Consider the following 21499-nt stretch of genomic DNA (forward strand, 5'->3'; position numbering starts at 1 on the left):
CAAACCACCCCGTAAAAAGTCTGCCAAGAAAACATAGAGATGCGACATCCCCCCATGGGTCAGTAATGACTCGGTGTTTGCACCTTTACCTTTACCCTATCAGCAAAGAGCAGAAGAACTAAAGTGTGTGCATGTACTGATTTTACTTCAGATTTCTATGTTGAATTACCTCAGAAATCTTCAGCCCCTGATTTCCTCTGACCTTTCCCATCTAGAATAAATAAAATAGTTAGGTACTATTGAATCTTAAAAATGCCTCTGGTACCATTTCTGCTGTTTAAGGACAAAGAAGAGGGAAAGAGGAGGGAACATCATAGCAGTGAACATCATTTTCAGCCTGTCACAAAGGCAGTGGTGCTCGCAAGAATTTGTGGATGCCCTGGGACATACATCATGGACAGGCTGCTTTAAACATTGAATGGGAAGTAAGCCAGAGAGGATGCTGCTGGAGAGAGCCAGGAAGAAGGAATACAGTAGCTGAGAACCTCTTCCCTTCTTTGTGCAAAGAGCTGGGCTAAGGGATAGGTAGCTGATACACAAGAGCCCACACATGTTTTGCACTTCCTTTATATCCCAATGAAATCTGTCTGTCCTGCATGATTTGTGTATGGCCGGGCTGTCCAACTCTGCAATAGAAAAGAGCATCTCTCTCTGTTTTTGTGTGTGTGTGTGTGAGAGAGAAAATCCAAATTCTTGGCCAAAATAGCAGAAATCACCCTTCCAGTTTGTCCTTGTGCATCTGTAACCCCATCCCCACTGAAAAGCATAAACCTTCATTATTGCCCATCTAGGATAATTCCAGAATAATGTGGATGTGGTTTCTAACTTTCCTTCAGCTTAGGATGCAGTCTTTACTTAATGACAGACAGATTTATGTAATGTTGTACAGATGAAAGGGTACAGAAAATGACCAGGAAACTTATTGAAGCAGGAACATACAAATAAGGGCAAGTAGCTGGAGCTTTTTAATTTAAGGAAAAGGCTGTGGTGTCACTCATAGGCTGTGGTGGCACAGCTGAAAAGGTGCCAAGCCAGACTTCCTTATGGCAACAGCGGGTTCAGTCATGGCCTGTTGTGGCAAGCACCAGCCTGGTGCAGTGTCACTGCCTGGCACAGAAAGGAGGGCACGTGAGGCTACTGTTGCAGTTGGCTGACTGGCCTGTCTTTTCTCCCATCCGGTGCAGTGCATGTCTGAGTATGGGTGGACATGGCAAGTGGCAGCTCCAGGTATTGCATCTACCTGCCCAGCAGAGAGAATCCTGATGGAGGCCACAGTGATACTGCCAATTCAGCCAGGCTTACTGCCTTTCTTTCCTCCATCCAGCACAGTACACCTGTGTGCTGGCAGGTGCAGCAACTGGCAGCTCTGGTATCACAGCCACCTGCCTGTTAGAGAGGAGGGCAGCCTGATGGAAACCTCATTGTTATTGGCCTGCCTGGCTGCCTTCTCCCATCCAGCACAAGAAGTACCAGTATACAGGAAAGCGTGGCAAGTGACAGCCCCAGGTACCATGCCCTGCTGCTGCTGCACATGGGCGGCCCAGCCTTGCTTACACAGACTGCATTCCTCCTCCCTTCCCTCAAGGGAGGAAAAGCAGGCCCCAACCAGCTCTGCACCTGCCCTGCTCCACTAGCAGAAGCTCTACACCCAGCCAGTTCTGTGTCTAACTTGTTTATGGCAGTGGCTCTGAACACCTGGCTTGTGGCAGCAGGGTGTAGTGGGAGAATTCTGAGCTTTCTGTACATCTAGGGCACCAAAAACCTTTAGGCCGGCCCTGGATATGAAGGAGCAGGCAAATCTTAGTATGACTGAGGAATCACAGGAATGATGCTCCATATTTGTTAGGGCTAACAACCATTAATAGACCTAACCTTCCTTAACATTTTATATGATTTTCAATCAGATCAACACCCCACCCCCTGCTCTCAGATCCTTAATGAGATAGAATGCAAAGGACAATCCTCCCTTTTCAGCACTCAGCCTTGATACTCCCATGATCTCACTGATCCCTGGGTACTGCAAACAACATGTCCAAGCTTATCTTTCTGGAAACTATGTTATCTGAGTTTCTCTAAATTTCCCAGAATCCTACTTTGAGGCCTACCAGGCAGATATGCCTTAGCATGAGTTTGGCCAAGAAACAGGCTAAGAACAGGCCAGTTTCTTGACACCCTTCTCCATTATGTACTCACAATAAAATTGGTCAGGCAAAGAGTAGCCCAAATAAGTTTCATGACTGGGCAGGGATTTGAACCTAGCTCTATGACACTGTCTTAATCTGTAAAGTTCTAGCATAAAACTTAATTGATTTAATTGGGACAGATGGTGATGATTATTCTTACCACTTTTTTTAAAAAAAAGACTAATATGCATGTAAATAAGAGGCAGAGAAATTGTCACATTTAGGTGAAATGCCTTTAACCTCTGTAAAAGAAACAGATTTTCTTTCCCGAACAATAAGAATACCAAGTGTTGAATAGTGTTTATTCAAGCTCTACCTTGGAATTTCTTGCACTGGAAAATTTCTTCATTTAATTTCCTTTTTATAAATGAAAACTAATGAAGTGTGGACATATTGAAGCATAAGGAGATTAAGTGGATCCAGAGGAGTTAGCCGTGTTAGTCTGTAGTAGCAAAATCAAAAAGAGTCCAGTAGCACCTTTAAGACTAACCAACTTTATTGTAGCATAAGCTTTCGAGAATCACAGTTCTCGATTAAGTGAGAATATCACTTCTGCCTTTTAATAGCCTATTCTCGTACATACAAGGCTACATATTGTTTTGAAGTAAGGGTGAAAGATACATCAGTATCAATTACAAATTGTCATATACCTGCTTTTTTTTTGCTTCTGTTCTGATGCACCAAAGGAAAATTCCTGTTTTATATAGAACAGCTGAATAAGGTCTTTCTGACTAGCAGCTGTTGCAGTCAGTAACGCCTGTGGGCCTTTCTATAGGACACTCAGCTAAAGGTATATGGGGAATACAGTTTGAAATTACATTGTTTTCTGAATTAAGCTTAGCAACTACTCACAACTTTGGTATGAAAGCTTGTAACAGCCCTTGAAAGAGACTAAAACAGCATAGCAAAATGCGTCTGGACAAAGTCTGAAGGAGCCAGCCAGGCATCCTGAAATTCAGAAGTATCCCCCTAAAAATGGGTAATGTTATTAAAGTGTCCAGGTTTCGAAAACACCTCTTCCGCTCTGTGCTTGATGTCGGCTTTCAGACTGTTTGCTTGATGAAGTGGTTTTAAAAATATTTCATTTATACTGCCCACATTTTTTGCGATATGAGTTTTTCTTCTGGACTTAGCTATAAAACTCCTTATTACATATTTCAAAATATCTGTGGAGTTTATTGACAGCAATTCTAGTAAGTTGGTATGTGAATCCGAAAAGAATGAGGATCAGAGCTGTAGCTAGATAAAAGAGATAACTCCTAAAACTGTAAAATTCTCATCAGATACTCAGAATCAGGGCTTTTTTCTGGGAAAAGAGGTGGTGGAACTCAGTGGGTTGCCCGCGGAGAAAATGGTCACATGGCTGGTGGCCCCGCCCCCGATGTCCAGAAAGAGGGGAGTTTAGATTGCCCTCTGCACCACGGCGCGGAGGTCAATCTAAACTCTCCTCTATCTGGAGATCAGGGGGTGGGACCACCAGCCATGTGACTATTTTCAAGAGGTTCCGGAACTCCGTTCCACTGCGTTCCAGCTGAAAAAAAGCCCTACTCAGAATTAAGAATAAGCTTCCAATTAGTAGTTCATTATCCTCTGTAACTTTCTAAAGTATATATCTTACAGAAATGTGTCCCAGTCTGACTAAAAGTCTCATCAAATGTGTACATCTTTATGAAATTGACTATGCTTTCTTTTAAGACCAAATAGAGGATTTTAAAATAAATGTTGGTTTTGCTAAAACCATAAAAATTCATTTATGTAGTTCTGCCTCTTAAGAGCATAGTTGGAGAAGAAATAAGATTATAACTACCAACACAGATGCTGCATGCATGACTAAGAAAAGAGAAAATCCACCACTCTTTTACTGAGGTTATATACTAGAAAGAGAACCCATAAAAACCAGCTGTTTCTCTGTTGAGTAAGATTCACAAGCAATCTAGATAGAACTGAGCCCTGCTATTCCAGCATTTTCAAGGATTAAGTCACTTTGATTCTTAAAACCTTTGCTTGGAAATAAACCCTTTTCATATCAATGTAACTTATTTTCATATACATGATTATAGATTATAAGTCAGGTGGGGGAGAGTGTATATAGAAAATTTAAAGCAGATAATTGAAGCTGTGTGCAATATGTACTCAACAGCAACAGAACAGCATTCAAAAGCTCTGGATCAGTTCCTCAAAATGTGATTGTTTTTCCAAAACTGCTATGCAGAGAGAACAAAACAGCCAAGTCTTTCATTGACAGAATTACACACACACAAGTTCTAATTTTAAAAATACAATAAACATTTAACTTTAATTGTGTGTATTTTATTAATAAGAATTATTGGTACTTGTAAAACCAAGCAAATAATAGAAATCCATTTATTCCTTTGGCTACATTATTTTATTCAACATTTTGTCTTACATAATAAATAAGCAAAAAAACCTTTACATTTTAAGGGAGTAAATATATAATCCTACATATAATAGACTGTATGTGTTTGTGGGTTTTGCTCTTGACACATACTTTTCATCTAATAATTGATTTTTGCATCACATATTTAAAATCAAACTCTAATGTTCTAGATCAGGGAAAAACAAAAATAGTTTCAAGAAATGAGTTGAAAAATTGAATAGTGATTTTAGAAAATAGCATTTATTTAGAATGCCGTATCTTATTAACTAGTGTCATTAATTCTGTAATCTTAAAATGGTTTGCTGATAAATGGTTGTAATTTAACTGATGTGGATATCTGGGGAGCATCTACAAAACTGTACCCAGCAGAGCAGTTTGTTATGCATATAAACCATGTGGTGTCACATGGTCATATTTTTCTGTTAGGCTGAAACCAGTATTATACTATTCAGTATACAGTATTATACTGTTCATTGGCATTCTTCATTCTCTCTTTCTCTTTCTCTCTCTCTCTCTCTCTCTCTCTCACACACACACACACACACACACACAAAGATTTTGTTTCAGGTTGAAAATACTAAGTGTGTAAAGAATCCAACAAAGTTCAATGATAAAGGTTTTATGGTTCATCATCAAGCAGAGTGAATGGTAAAATGAAATTAAAGTTTCAAATTGCTTTTTTCTAGGCTTCAGTTATCATTTTATATAATAAAAACTTATTAAAAATCTTAAATTACTTATGTTAACATAGAATCTGAATACTGATTGTTTCTGTTGTTAATTTTCTGAACTCTCACTTTTGCATGGAATTCTTCGTTCATGTTCCGAGTACAAACATTTTATATGACAATATGCAACTGAGTATTTTCTAAATGTAAATATTTTAGTTTAAATTCAAATAAATTTTCAGAAATAAACATTTTTCTTAAATGATAATTAAAAATACAGGTTAATTAAAACAGCCAGCCTTGGACAACAATCAGGTGCTACCTAAACAACACTGGGGAAACAAGTAAAATATGTGTATCTTCTGGATAAAAATATTTTATAAAAACAAAAAGTTTAAGGAGCTTTTTTGAATACTACAGCTATGAATCAGATTTCTTTTAATGAGGCAGGTGACATCTCAGTCCCAACAAAGTAAATGTGCATGTCTCTGTATACACTTTGTTAAACATATGAATGGCCACACATTGGTATACTGAAAATAAAATATGGTAAAAAAATGAAATGTTATATCTGATAACAATAAAATGTTACTGTAATAGGATTCATATAAAAGGTCCTTTATACCATGTGGTTCAATTGCTGTCTGCATTTATACTTACAGGGATTTGATATTTTTTAGATGTTATAAGGAAAAATTCCCCTCTATCAACTATAAAATGAGGTCTCTGATAATATTGCCTATATTGAAGTAATATAAGGCTGATCCTAACATTTTTTGCCTCAGCAAATAGTTTTGTTAGTATAGCTGTTATTCTGTTGCAATACCTCACACAAATGAAAGCATTGCAAAGAAGAAACAGTAGCACAAATCTTCAGACTGACCTGCAAAAGCTAGCATAGTGCATGTTGAAGAGACTCATGAATCTTACTTGCTACGGTGAGATTTACCAAACTGACAAGTTATTTCTGGGCTGTAGCCTTGTGTTTTAAGCCCTATTTTAAAACAAAATTTAGTTTCAATGACTAGGATTGAAGCAATATAACTTGCATAATATTCTTGTTGATTGAGTAGTAATAATGATAAACTTGCATAACCACTTGAAGTTAACAGAAGTAAACTGAACATGTGCAATTTGTGGCTTATTTTCTTGTACACGAGTGCTCCTCTACTTCCTGCAATACAGTTAGGACATACCACATGAATGACAAGCTGTCAGCTCTATAGCTCTGCTTTGTATAGTAACAGTCCCCCAAAACAGACCAAAGTCAGAAGAAACAGAACAAAGGAAGCCGAAGATGAACTATCAGATATGAAAAGAGCAGAGCTCATGAACAAAGTTCTTCTTGCGGCAGCTAAAAGAGAACTGAGGGATGGGATCACTCCTCCTAGGTAGTCACATGCCCATTTAGGTGGGAAAAAAGGCTTCTACGTGATGGGGAAGAAATTGTCCTTAACGGAGCTCTAAAGAAGTCCCAATGTGGGATTGCACAGAAGAACGATGAAATACCATAAAAGCTTCTCTGGGCGTACTAAAATGAAAGAATGATCGCAAGTTCATCTGGAAGCACTCATTTTGTTCTCAAGTTGAAAGAAGAGTGAACAAGAGAGGGAAAGAACAAGGCAACAAAGAAATGCTTAAGCAAACATTGTTCAAGAAAAAGCAATAACCTAGCATCTGTCTTTAAATCAATAGGAGTGATGCTAAATTGACTGTAAAGGTAAATGATGGGATGACGGTAAGAGAGTGTTGTGCATTTTCTAGCAACAGTCTACCCAGAAACTTGGCTTGCGCTTTCAGGGCTATTGACTTAAACTCAAAGCCCACTTTTAACTCTGATGGGATTACAGTACATATCATCTTAGCACTACTTTAAAATGTGCACTTTAAAAATTATAAGCTTTTCATAGAATGGTACTAAAAGATCAACATTGATTTTAAAACGTATTTTTCCTGATATTTATATGGTAATCCTAAACAGAGTTACACTCTTCTAAACCCATTTAAATCATATAACCTAAGCCTATAGCTGCTTAGGACTGCACTGTTATAAAACTAGAAAAGAGAATGGGTTTTATTGCTGTGTGCGTTTATACTATAACTATTTCAAGAAACGCCTATTATTAATTTCAGTTTATTAAACTTTTGAAACACTGTAATTAATGAAAACATGGTTTTCATGTTGCACAATAGACATTAAATATGGTTTGCTAGAGAAACAATCTAATTTCAGTTTTAGCTAGTGTTGCCAGGTTCCTTTACCCTCCCAATGAGAGAGGGAGACCCAGCAGTCACCTTTTTTGCTTCCTGGTATGGCATGATAATGTCACTTGCGGGAGAGCCAGGAGCGTGCCCAGGAGGGCTGTTCTCCTTTTCCCCTCGCCATCCAGTTGAGTGGAGGTAGGGGGTGGATGGGAGTAGGGGATTTCCCACCCCTACCTGGGGACCTGGCAGCCCTGGTTTTAGCTATACTGAATAGCCCCCTCCCAATAGCCACTTGTCCCACGTCTAGTGGAATTGCGCATTATCTGTGTCCTTTTAAGAAGCTTTTTACTGTAGTTCCAACTTCCAACAAATGTTAAGAAATAGAACTTATCAGTGCAAATTAAAAGATAACATGACTCCAGTGCTCACAATTTTTAATGCTAGTGTGTATTCAAATACATATCATTTTACATATTATGGAGCATTTTGTCATGTTATGTTAAGTAAGAAAATATTAGTATGAGGGTCATCAGCTTTACAAAGATAAGTAGCTGCCACAATCAAGTGACTCCTTGTATGTAAAAGATCCCTAAAGCATCTCCTATATATACATTGGCTTCCCCAGTTACTTCAATGTGCATTTCTTTGTTGAAGAGCTTTTTGTGTGTGTCAGAGCACCTAATGAGATCTGGATCAGAGCAGCAGCTATAAGCTTACAGCACAAAATGTAGGCAAGCACTTGGGTTGTCTTACTTTCTAGATTCAACATTACAGAAACAAAAACAACCCAACAAAATCCAGTGTAGTTTATGCTCTACTGAAAATACAGAACAAGATGTAGGCGCCTATCCATCATTAGTGCTTTTCCTAAATACAATTTATTGTATCTTAGCTAAGTGAGCAATAAAAGCACTACATTTTGCTGGACTAAAAACAAAACCCCACATAAAGAGAAATGTTCACTGAAACTGAAAGAGATTTCAGATTTTATTACTAGGGCCAAATTGATAAAACATGTTAACTATTTTCTTGGCTCTCTCTTCTGAACGTTCTATTATACCTGGAAAGTGTATTTGATAAACAGGAAATCCTTTGAACAGATTCTTAATTGAAAGTCTTTTCAAAAAATTATTCTTGCCCATAGCTTTTTTCACACAATGTGAAAAATCATGAACTCTTTGGTAGATATTTCCAGGCATGCTGGGTGGTTAGATTTTAATTTCTTTAAGGATGCATAGTAGTCACATAGTGGCCAATTCTTGGCTGCCATGTAAAATATATCAAAACCATATTAAAATTAAAGGTTTAATTTCAGGAATTCAGATCCTCAAGACACATTCCCAGGATGTGAATGTATCTGAAGGCAATTTAAGAGACTTTCACAAATAATGGTACTGTCTCCTTTGTCAGGTTGTCTATGACATTCAAATACATTTTGGAATCATATTTTATAAGAAAACAAAGCTTCATATCAGTACATACATATAATTTAAGTTGTACTTTTAAAAAATAAAATGATTGTTACATGGCTTCTTACTGGCAGTGTCAACTGCAGAGATTAATCAGGAACAATGAAGCACTTAAGCTAAGTGTATTTTTTCTGACCTTAAAGGTACAGTTACACATGGCTTGCCAAGAATGCATGCAAGTTTGTGTCTCATTGAACCATGCTCAAAAAATGGAACCATGTATTCTCGTGTTTTTTGGAAACCATTACAGTTTGCATTTATTTTTTAAATGAAAACCTGCTTTTTATCATTGTCACCTTCCATTAGCTATTATTACAGAAGTTCCAATATAATGGGAAAGTGCAGCTTCCCTGTGAACCTCTGGGGATGAGGCTGATGAGGAACTTTGGTTTTTGTAAAATGTATTCACTTCTTCGCGTCCATAATTTTCTGCTACATGTCCTGTGGTAGTACATGAAGAGGCCTGAAATGTGCCATGCTTGGCTAAAACACGATGATAGTTCAGAAGTACAAATGGAACTTGTCCTGTATGCCTCACATCCACTGCATGATCATTTTCAGAGTCATAATCAAGTTTTACCATCATTCTTTCCTCAGTTTCCATCTCACCTAGATTTGCTGCATGATGGGCAATATGCTCAAATTTTGGTTCTTTCATACAAATTCTCCGTGTTTGTTCATATACAGTTGGAACTGGGAGAAGGTGACTTAATTGTCCAATAGCTTGTGTTTGAAAACATTCTGATTTTGACAAAAATGAAGTGGCTAAGGAGTTTGAAAAGGGCTTCTCGCTAATACTAACCTTTTCTTGTAAATCTTTGTTGAATACTAGCTTATTCTCTTCTTTAATGAAATGATGATGGTGTGGGGGGTAGATTCTACTTTCCATTTTGCTGTGTTTTATAATGTTGGAATCATTGATCTCTTCTTTGTATCTACTGTTTGGTGTTAAGGTTGCACAGCCTGCAAAGTTGTCAGATGTACTTTCTTGGCTGTATCTTCTGTTTGGTAATGGCACTTAAGGAGAAAAAAAGAGATGTATTAAGAAAGCAACTTGACATAGAAACTGAAATTAAAGTTGTCATTTGATATGCCTGAATAAGGTGTAAAACTGATTTAGAGTGGTTACATTTGCCCATGAATTTTTTTTTTGACAACCTAAGAAGCTGCTGCCTTCTGTTTCAAATGGTATGGGGAAATGGAGGAGCTTCTCTATCTCAAATTGCAAGATGGAGATCAACAGGTTCTTAGGATGTCTAAACATTAATGGTCAATTGTTCTTTGAGGTAACTGGAGTGGAAGTTCCTGGAATTTTTCAAGCTATCAAAGTTTTAATGTTTGGGTTTATTTTTGTTTTGGAGGGTGATACACCTTTACAAATTAAAACAGATTATTAATTCAGGCTTAAAACATGAAAAGGGGGTTGCATTTGTATTATTATTGTATTTATGCTATTTTGTGGAAACTTCCAAAATGAGCATCCCAAAATAAAAACTAGTATTGTGAACAGGAATGTATTCAGAAAAATGCTTTTTCCTGTTATATCTCCACCTCCATAGAAGGTATGGTTCTAAATACTGCAGTCCAAACATCTGTTCTAATTTGACCCCATGAAATCTAACAAAATTTCTAGCTCACAGCACTGCTAGTAGAAGAGCTATATAATTTTGTACTACTCAACAATTTGCAGAACTATCTCTGTGGGAGTTCCACGAGCAACTCTTGCATTTTAAAAAATGCCATTGAAACAGTGTGAGGAAAGGGCAATGTAATCTTTCCTCCACACTATTTTTCTGATGTAAACATTCCCCCTCCCCTGGTCAGCTGCTATGTTCACCACAGAGAGAAAAATAGGTGATATTGTGGTGGCTTGTCTAGTTAACATTCTGAGATGTTCTATACTGAAAGAAATCTATATGAGTGCACCTTAAGAAAAGTCAAATGGAATCTTGGCATCCGTTTAAATTTCCTTTGCAAAAAAATTTAGGTTATAACTGTAAAAAAATAACATAAATTCGTCTTGAGAGCCAGTTTGGTGTACTGGGTAAGAGCAGAGGGACTCTAATCTGGAGAACTGGGTTTGATTCCCCATTCCTACATTTGAAGCCAGCTGGGTGACCCTGGGTCAGTCACAGCTCTCTGGAGCTCTCTCAGCCCCACCCATCTCCCAGGGTGATTGTTGTACGGATAACAATAACATACTTTGTAAACCATTCTGAGTGGGTGTTGTCCTGAAGGGCACTATATAAATCGAATGTTATTATTATTATTATTAAAAGTTACTGTTGTGTCACATTCAAAGAGAAATATAAATGTAACGTATGGTTATAAAAACTACTGTTTTCTCAGATTTTGCAAGTCAGGTTTATAAACTGTACTTTACAACCTATCAGCCTCTTACATTTTCATGACAGGCATAATTTCAATGCTCAAAAATATGAAATGGTAGTGAAGAAACTAGAAAGGTATAAAAATAAAATTTTATCAAGGGTTTGAACAGTTTTGCCTACAGTATCCCTTTAATAACTGAAAAAGGATTTTAAACAAACATTTTTTCTTGAGTATAGCAGTTTCAGGGTTTCCACCCCCCGCCCCGATGAAATACATACCTTCATAGCCCTGTAAGAGATTATGGCGTACAGTGCTTGCTGGCTGATCAGGAGGACTTTTAGATGGTGATTGACTGTTTGGTACCAGAGAATTGGCATAATGCCACTGGCACTCTCCACTTGTCTGAAGCGTACTTAAGAAAAATCGAGCTACTTCGCAAGGTGTTCCTTGAGACTGCCCAAATTTCGAAGGCAGCATTTGTTTTTTGCTACTGAATACATGAGGGTCTACAGGGAAGTGTCCATAATGGTAAGAGAAAGGTAAGCTGTATGACGGGGTATATAAAAGTTCGCTGTTTTCTGAATGGAAGGTTTGTTCTTGGATGGTGGCAGAATTTGCTGTGGAGTTAGATCTCCAGCTTCCACCCTGGCTACATTCCAGTTTGTCTGTCTGGAAGGAGCCGTATTGCTGAAAAAGCAAATAAAACGAAAGAAAAGTGTTTAATAGCTGACTCTGAAATCTGTCAGTATAACAGACTAACAGAGTACACTGTAGCCAAGTACTACCTTGAACTGTAGGCACACCAGTTCATGTAAACTAAGAGGAGTTGACAATGGTTAATTTCTAAAAAGGGGAAGTGCTGGGGCTCAAACCCTTCTTGAACACCCTTCTGTGTTCTTCTTGAACTCCTGCCATCTGACCTAGTGGTTGCTAAGCTCCTTAACTGTACAGGGCAGACTGTAAGTACTCAGTGGTAAGGAGGGGAGGCACCCTGCATATGCTCAGATATGCTTTTTTATTTTACCTATTTCACTCAGCTCAGAAACTGCAAACAGCTGCTACAGTTTTGAGCCCTAACACAATTATGGCATAGGCAATTGAGAGGCTGGATGAAACATTCTAAACTGCAAGGAAATAACTTTCAATTACTGCTTTCTTTCCTCTGAGCCAGTACTGAATAAACATGCAGCATGAATACAGAAATAATCTTTAAAAGAGCAACTAATATAATTTCCACTGCAGCTTTTGCCAGAATTCAGGTGTTAAAAATCTAATCTAACAAACACTATTTTAACTAGAATTTATTGCTGTTTTAAAGAGAAACAGCCAAATGTTTTTGCATTCAGAGATGGCCCCCTCTGCAATTAATCTGTGATACCGAGATTTAGAAATGCTACTTATCAGGAATTTACAGAGCACCAGCAGGAAATGAAAGAGTTTAAGAATTGTCTGTGTTCTTCAAAGAATGTAGAAGTAACTAGAATTGGTGGGGGTCCTTCTTGTTAAGCAGATACACCTGTTGAAAAGTAAGAATTTTAGACTAACTTACACAAATAGCCAGATTCTTCCTATTTGTACTGCACAGATTATGGCTGTACAACTGAAGATTGGTTAACAAAGTTCTAGAGGGGCAGTAGGAGAGTGCTCCCCCCTTCTTATTTTGCATACAAGTTCAGATAACTCTGTATTTCTTTTATTATTCTTTGGTCCCATTAGTCTTCACCCATGTACCCTCCTACCTCATCCCTGTTTCAACTACTCCATGCCCACAAATCTTTTATATTTTACTAACTTGCTAAACAGATGTCCCTGAGATTTTGTCCTGGCTTGTTTCCTATAACTCTGCTCAAAATTCTCCATAGCCTCGTAGAACTTACTTAATGTAACACTCACTCCAAACACCTGATTAAGTAGCCTTCATTGCTACAGCGGCATCCTACGTGTAACAAGTCTCATCTGCTATGCCATTTTCATCTGCAAATTACATTACAGCATATTACTATGACACACAAAGCATGCTAATACACAGGCTGATAGGATATGTCTAGTATTAGAAGCATTTCCCTGTGTACTGTCTCCTTTTTACCTGTTTCTTTTCTGTGTGCTGGCTTTGCATGCCGATCCTAGGAACCTGTCTCAAGAGTGAATACTGCAATGCAGCAGTTTTGACACATGCTATTGTACCAGTTTAATTCTGTGTACTGGTTGACACTGCAGTGCAACGATTATACAAATCTGATACTGCAGCAGTCTATTCCTAATGCTACATGCTTACAGACCATTGCAGCAATTTGTAGGATCAAAAAATAAGAGAAACATGCTCACTGATTACAAAGAAAATCCCAATGATATCTCCACAATTCTATTTGCCATCACATACATCTTTCTGTTATAAAATGGGATGTTCTTCAGAATAAGGGATTACCTGCCGTGGGTAAGGAGTTGTTCTATGTTTCATCTTCATTTTATTACTTCTAGGTTTTGTTGCTTTTCGTGTTTCTTGTGAGGTAGACACTGAGCTTCTGTATGAAAACTGTGACTTAGAAATGGTGATCTGGTCCAATGATAACTGAAGTTCCTTATATTCTATTTCCCTGCCAAAAAAAAATCATTTTAACGGGGGAACGGTTTTAAAAACAGGTCTAATTTTCTTCTCACTGTGAGTCCTATCAACATAAATATAGCACTGAAATATTCTAGGGTCAAAAATCTTTAGTTTAAGGGTCTCACAAATTTCATTCATGCACCCCAAAATTAATGAAAGCTTAAGTTAAGGCGCCTGCCTTCAACTTTGAAACATAACTTTAGCACTTATAGACCAGGGTGTCAAACTGATTTGTTATGAGAGCTCTAACATAAGCTAACACAGTTGGACCATGCATACTATAAATTATCAGAAAGCAAAATAATTTCTCACTGAGACTCAAGGCAGATCACACAGTATGAGATTAGTACAATCAGTATCAAGTACATTTCTATAAAGTATCAAGGACATTTCCATAAACAATGCCATAGGGTAAATAGATACAAGTTTTAAAAGACATAGCATTAGTATTAATAATTTGATAAGCTGTCCTTTTTCACAACCATAGCACACATTTCTCCTAATATTACCTCATTTTTAGCATGAAGGACATTAGAGTGGCAATCTCCTACAGCCAAATTCTACAAATTCATGCTCTAAAACTTCCAAAATAAGGGGAATGCAAAGGCAAATGCACTTACAGGGAAGAAGGAGGAGATAGAAGGTGCTTATAATTTCCTGCTCCCACTGAGTCTTCCTTGCAAGTGTCCCTACTAAGTGTCATAGCTTTTATTAGAGAGTAAGAGCCGAAACAGACGAGACGAGTCCACTCAATTCAACCTGGGTTGAATTGCCTCAAGGTTTGACGGGAAATGTAGGCATTTCTCCTTCCCGTAGCTCAGAGGAGGAGGGGGGAGGAGGAGGGCTCCTCTCGCCCGGCCGCCATCGTTCCCAAGCGCAAGGGACTCGAGGAGCCTGGAAAGTGGCGGGGGGATGCTCTTAGGCTGGGGCACAGCGGCGGCGGCGCTCTTGCTGCAGCCCCCCCGCCCCCCCAGCCTCTTCCTCTCGTCCTCCTTCCTCTTGGCTTCCTTCTCCAGCGGCGAGAGAGGCGGCGGCGGCAGCGGCGAGCAGCAGCAGCAAGAGCGCCGCCGCCGCCGCGCCCCAGCCTAAGAGCATCCCCCAGCCATTTTCCAGGCTCCTCGAGTCCCTCGCGCTTGGGAACGGCAGCGGCCGGGCGAGAGGAGCCCTCCTCCTCCCCCCTCCTCCTCTGAGCTACGGGAAGGAGAAATGCCTACATTTCCCGTCAAACCTTGAGGCAATTCAACCCAGGTTGAATTGAGGGAACTCTTCTCGTCTGTTTCGGCTCTAAGCCTCAGCAAATCTATTCAGAAATCCAATTTCATTCAATGGGGCTTACTTGCAGGAAAGTGCCCTTAGGACTGTAGCCTTAGTGCTGAACAGCTGTCTTGATTTCTCAGTCACTCACCTACTTTCCAAAGGAAAATGCTGGATGGCACCCCTATTACACAGCATTTTACTCTTCAGCACTTATTTATGTACTTACTCTCCACCTTTTTCTCCAATGGGGACCCAAAGTGACTTACATCTTTCCAGGGCCAGATCTAGGGTTGCCGGCGCCCAGGGCAACCGAAGTCCGGCTCCTCGCTCCTGCTGCTGTGTGATGACATCACTTCCGTGACGTCATCACATGGGGAGAAGCGTCCCCATGTGATGACGTCACTAGCACGGTTCGCCAGCTGCCCTGGCATGCCGCGGAATTGGCGGAGGCAGCGCGGGTGGCTGGGAAGCTGCCCGCACCATTCACCTGTCCTACAGGGCAGGTGAATGGTGCGGGTGGCCTCCCAGCCACCCATGCTGCCATTCACCTGCCCTGCAGGACAGGGGGCGCACAGCAAGCCGGCTGCCCCATCCTGCGGGCAGGCGAATGGCGCAGACAGCCTCCCAGCCACCTGCACTGCCATTCACCTGCCCCGCAGGACAGGGGGCGTGCAGCAAGCCGGCCGCCCCCTGTCCTGCGAGGCATGTGAATGGTACAGACAGCTTCCCAGCCACCCGCGCTGCCTTTCGCCTGTCCTGCAGGACAGGGTGCCTATGGCAAGCCGGCCGCCCCCTCTCCTGCGGGGCATGTGAATGGTGTGGGCGGCTTCCCAGCCACCCGCGCTGCCTTTCGCCTGTCCCACAGGACAGGGTGTGTGCGGCAAGCCGGCCGCCCCCGTCCTGTGGGGCAGTCAAATGGCGTGGGCGGCCTCCCAGTCACCCGCACTGCCATTCACCTGCCCCACAGGACAGGGGGCACGGGGCGTGTGAATGGCGCGGGCGGCTTCCCAGTCACCCGCACTGCCTTTTGCCTGCCCTGCAGGACAGGGTGCATGTGGCAAGCCAGCCACCCCGTCCTGCGGGGCAGGCAAATGGCGCGGGCAGCTTCCCAGCCCCCCGCGCTGCCGCCTGTGCGCTCCTGGCAGCTGTGCCCAGCACCCCCTCTTTGGCGGTGCTGGGGGCAGACTACCACCCCCTGCCCCCTCGTCGATCCGGCCCTGCATCTTTCTCCTCTCCTCCATTTTATCCTCACAAAAACCTTGTGAGGTAAGTTAGGCTGAAAGACTGTGACTGGCCTACAGTCATCCAGTGCGCTTCTGTGGCAGAGCAGGGATTCAAACCTGGGTCTCCCAGATCCTAGTCTGACATTCTAACCATTACACTACACCAGATCTCCTGAATGTGTGAACCCTGATTCAGTATTCTACAAAATATACACCTGGGCATACACTGCTGACCTCCTCTCCTCCCGCAATGCATACAGAATGTGGTGGATGGGAATTATGTCCACTGGACCAGCAAGAACTTTGACACCCTTTAGATTCGATTAGTGGTAAAGATACTACTTCTTACTTCCCTCCATACATATCCCACTCAAAGTCAACCTCACAAGAACTAGGAAGTGAGTGCAGCCTTCCCCTGCAGTGGACTGTTCATCAGCTGCATCAGGTGGTGGTGTCAGCCAATTAGGCACTGCTCAGTTGGCTGCTTTGCCTACCACAGCTAAGCTGGATCCCTACCTCAGTGGAGTGGAAGGTTGGAACCCCTGACAGGGCTGCCTCATAGGCTGCATGACTGCCCTTGGAGGGCCAGATTGGGCCTATGAGCCATATGACTGACACCTTTCTGCAGACTAACAGACTAATTACGGTATAAGCACGCTAGGTCTGTGTCCTCTTCATCTATTTCACAAAGGCTTATGTCACAACAAATGTTAGCATTCAAAGTGTCATCAAAATTGGTCAGTTGTAGGGGAAAAAAACACATATCTACCACTCTGGAATTTGATATCTGTATCTACTTTGTGTTCTTCCCAATAAGAACTGTACAGTGCCTGCCATGGTACATGACTGAATGGAAAGTTCCTTTAGTTATAACTACAAGGTTGATATATAATGTTATGTGCAGGCAATGATTAGATATTCTCTCAACTTGTTATTAGTTTAGTGTTGCGTGACTGGCATTGTTGGCTATTGATACCAGAAGACCATCAGCATGGTTGTAGGTATCTTTGCTGCTCAGTATAACTGTGGGTACATATGATGCAAGCTTGCAACATTGTGGTCTGGTGAACTAGGGCCCACTCCAAAAGGAGCATAGTCAGGCCAAAGTTCGTTAAAGAGCCTAACATCCCAACAATGTCCCCATCCTCATTGTTATGAACCACTCAAGAAGATCAGAAACAGCATTGGAGGAATCTAGCAGTTTCAATATCTTTCCTCTTCTAAATTAAAAGGACCTTCTGAGGCTGTGTTGCCTGAGAACCCTCAAAATCCTGAAAATGTCATTATAATGCACTGCATGGCAGTGTAATAGCTACAAGAACACAAGGCCAGTACCGGGGGTTCATTCCTTGCATTATTTCCAAAATCTTAATTCCATTAGGAAGTAGATCCAAAATACTGCCTACTACAGTGACCCAAATAATAACATTATAATAATAACATTCAATTTATATACCGCCCTTCAGAACAACTTAACGCCCACTAAGAGCGGTTTACAAAGTGTGTTGTTATTATCCTCACAACAATCACTTTGAGAGGTGGGTGGGGCTGAGAGAGCTCTAGAAGAGCTGGGACTGACCCAAGGTCACCCAGCTTGTTTCAAGAGGAGGAGAGTGCGGAATCAAACCCAGTTCGCCTGATTAGCGTCCCACTGCTCTTAACCACTACACCAAACCAAAGCACTTACCAGCCTCCTAAAGTCATAAATTTACCATCTAAAACAGAATTTTAAAATTTTGCTTTCAGAAGTTAGTCACCAGTGCATTTTACAGCCATGTTTTCAAGGACTCCTTAAAAAGAACTAAATTTAACATAAAGTGATTTTTGTTATTTTTCTGATGACAAGAATAAGAGCTTAAGAAAGTTTCTAGGGACCAATTCCATGTTTCATCTCTGGATGCTATTGATTTTCTGACATTGATCTTCAACTGTTGGGCCCATAAATAGGTTGTAGGCTTACAACATTAAGTGAGTTGTACCAAAGTAACATCAATTTTCTCTGAGGGAAAGTGGCAAATTTGACTAGATTCTGGCAAAAAAATGTTAAAACATAGTTCCAATACAAGAAGGAAAAAAGGAAGATTAACTACAAATATGCACAAGACAGTGGGTGAAATGAATGTTGCTTAGGGTGATAGGAAATAGGGACTTACGTTAGAACATAATTGACACTCACTATACAGTGAGGTCGTGATGAACGGCTATTGTGTACAATGGTAGCGTAGCTCTGAATCCAAACCCAACCACCGTTCTTTGACAGCAGTCGGTAGTACTTGGTTGTGACTTGTCCTTTCACCAACACTATAAAACATAACATGACATGTATTTATTTTCATATATGTTTGGAATCTTTTAAAATTGTCTTCACACCCTTCCTCTGCTCTATGGAGCTCAAGAAGTTGCAGGTACAATTTTCAGGCAGTCTTCCATCTGTGATCAGACCCAAACTTTGCTTCAAGTAATGCTACATCATGTCCCTTCAGATTATATTACTTTGATTTATTTTTTTATAACAAGAGAGAAGCAAACAACATTTGACTATAACTGAACTTTTCATACGAGGACATACTTCAATAAACTTAGTTTTTTATTTCAAGAGTCACTCTAACCCTTTTTTTCTTAATGCAGAAGTACATGTTACATGCAGATGTCTGAAATATTGGCACAGCTACTTTTTCTGGGGAAAGCAGCTTTGAGTTTCAAATCTCATACAGGAGAAAATGGCTTGGAGAGTGAGGAATTTGGAACAGACAAACGGTGGAGAGAGAGAGGTGCATGCATACTACAATTTCTCTGAAGCTGCTGTTGTCCTGGCTCTAGCCTTAATAATTTCCCCAAAAAACCCACACCTTTGTGAAAGAGGAAGTGTTACGTTTTGATCAAATCTTGTCATTTTGACTTGCATCTTAGTTACACAGTCAGGAGACAGAACTGAGAAACTTAAGAAAAGTCTTTCTAGAATAAAAGGTGGGGTTTTTAGTTAATTACCAAGGTAACATGTACAGAGCTGGGCTTCTTGGGATCTGCTGTAACCAGCTGAGTAAGCTTGGAAGATTTTTTTCATTTGTGCTACCTTAAAATCGTTTTGTAGCCATTTGTGAACTGATTGTGCTTCTTCATGGTCACACTGCATTCACTTAAATGCGACTAGAACAGAAGTGGTTTAGGCTTCAAAGGACAAAGGCGACTTCTCTGAGTATGCCTTGTGGTGTTCGTGTGGGCACGAACCACAAAAAAAACCGGACCATGCAGTTTGTGGTTCGTGGGGTTTAAATGCCCCTTTCCGGCCGCTTAGCAGCGGCAGGAAAAGGGGCATTTGATCCTTTAAAGGGCCCTTTCCTGCCGCTTGCAAGCAGCAGGTCCCTTTAAACTATCAGCTGGCAGGCAGCAGGGGGGATCCCCCCTCACCCCCTGCCAGCTGATAGTTTAAAGGGACCTGCCTTGCAAGCAGCAGGGCCCTTTAAATGGCCCAAACCCCACAAACCTGAGCCCTAGCCCCCCACCCCAGCTCCCTCCACACCCACCCCGCCCCAGCCCCACACTTACCTTGTCTCGCGGCTCCGGCATTCTCTGTTGCCCTGTGGGCCCACGGCCTCCTCTCAGGAGGGGCGGGAAGGCCGTTTTCAGCCTCCACTGCTGCTGCATAGGCCCACAGAGCAGCGGAGGAAGCTGAAAATGGCCTTCCCGCCCCTCAAATGGCTGTGGGCCTGCAGGAGGGGGAGGACACCATGGCCACGGAGAACACTGGAGCCAAAAGACAAGGTAAGTGTGGGGCTGGGGCTGGGGTTTGTGGGGTTTAGGCCATTTAAAAGGCCCTGCCGCTTGCAAGGCAGGTCCCTTTAAACTATCAACTGGCAGGCAGCGAGGGGCAGGGCCCTGCCGCCTGCCAGCTGATAGTTTAAAGGGACCTGCCGCTTGCAAGCAAGTTTAAATGGCCATTTCCCTGGGGAAATGACCATTTAAACTGCACCCTTCCTTGCCACTGCAGCATTGCCCTTTAATATGAACCAAACGGAACCAGTGGACCCGTTCCATGGAAGTTCATGGAAACGAGCTTCCACGAACCTGGTTCGCGACCAACGAACCGGCCTGGTTCATGGGGTTTTTTGGTTCATATTCTGGTTCATGCCCATCTCTAGTTGGGAGTGCCTTCCCACTCAGTTGTCTTTGGACTGAATTTTTGCTAGAACAACTTTAAGAATGATTTCCTCAGGGTTCTCCTCAGAGATTTATCTATTTCTCCTACATCTTTTCTTCCATAGGTCCTTCATTTCTTTTTGTCTGCCTAAGTTCAGTGGTACTGTCCCCATCTTACTTTTTTCAGCTCCTCACCCCCACCCCCCATGCATGCAGCTATGGTGCAGCAGGCCACTTTGCCTGCTGCACCTTGCTGCACTTGCAAGGGCAAATGCCCTCTGTCCAGGCATTCTGTACTATTTAAAGACATTATCTAAAGTGGACAAAGCAGGCCAAAGGTACTGCACACCTAATCTCAGGGCTCTGCTTTAGGTGTTCATTTCAGCAGGTTTGGGCCAGCCTACTACTTCATTTCACGATCTTCTTTGGTATTGCAAACCTCATCAGTATCACCAGGAATGAATGAAATAGTTGGTGTAGTACTTTTCACTTCCCTGTCTCTACTTTGTACCTTTTTGACTTTAAATGCTACAAAAATATGGAGTATGGTAAGCAATTGTAGGCATAAGAAAAAGCACAACTCATTGCTTGCTATTTGTACTGGGGCAATGCCCAACCAACTGCAATGCAGACAGCTGTAAGGTACCTGCTATAGTGAGATCCCAGAGGCTGCATAGACATCTAACCTACAGCAAATCCAAACCTTAACAGCATTTCTTTCCTACCTTTCTCCATAAAATATGGGGAAGTCATTTTATTATGGCCTCCTCTTATCTTATTTAAAAGTACCAGATTGCTCACTTCAGAATTCAACATCATGTCTCCAGAAACAGTTCATAAATTTTACTTGTCTTACTAATTCTTATGACAATGCTATTTTTATTACTTTTTCTTCTGACATTACAGAAATTTGGCAAGTTGTTCTGCAGTCTTCTGGGCAATCTTCCATTAAATATTACAGCTGCATTAACAAAGTGCATATTTTGATGTTTATCATCTTTTTATTCCACACTTTCATCTAAG

The 21499-nt window shown here is 41.2% G+C and overlaps 1 protein-coding gene across 1 annotated transcript in view; it reads right to left on the reverse strand.

Annotated features, from left to right (window-relative positions):
* Positions 1–4477: 4477 nt before the first annotated feature.
* SIM2 (SIM bHLH transcription factor 2) overlaps positions 4478–21499 on the reverse strand; it is a 71705-nt gene continuing 54683 nt past the window's right edge. The window contains exons 8-11 of the mRNA XM_054973072.1: positions 18493–18640; positions 13680–13848; positions 11533–11941; positions 4478–9940 (exon numbers count right to left, since the gene is read on the reverse strand). Of these exons, the coding sequence (XP_054829047.1) occupies positions 9216–9940; positions 11533–11941; positions 13680–13848; positions 18493–18640 (1451 nt within the window). The 3' untranslated portion in view covers positions 4478–9215. The remainder of the gene's footprint in view (positions 9941–11532; positions 11942–13679; positions 13849–18492; positions 18641–21499) is intronic.

This window comes from Eublepharis macularius, chromosome 3 (assembly GCF_028583425.1).
Source record: "Eublepharis macularius isolate TG4126 chromosome 3, MPM_Emac_v1.0, whole genome shotgun sequence".
In the NCBI taxonomy this organism is placed as follows: Eukaryota; Metazoa; Chordata; class Lepidosauria; order Squamata; family Eublepharidae; genus Eublepharis; species Eublepharis macularius.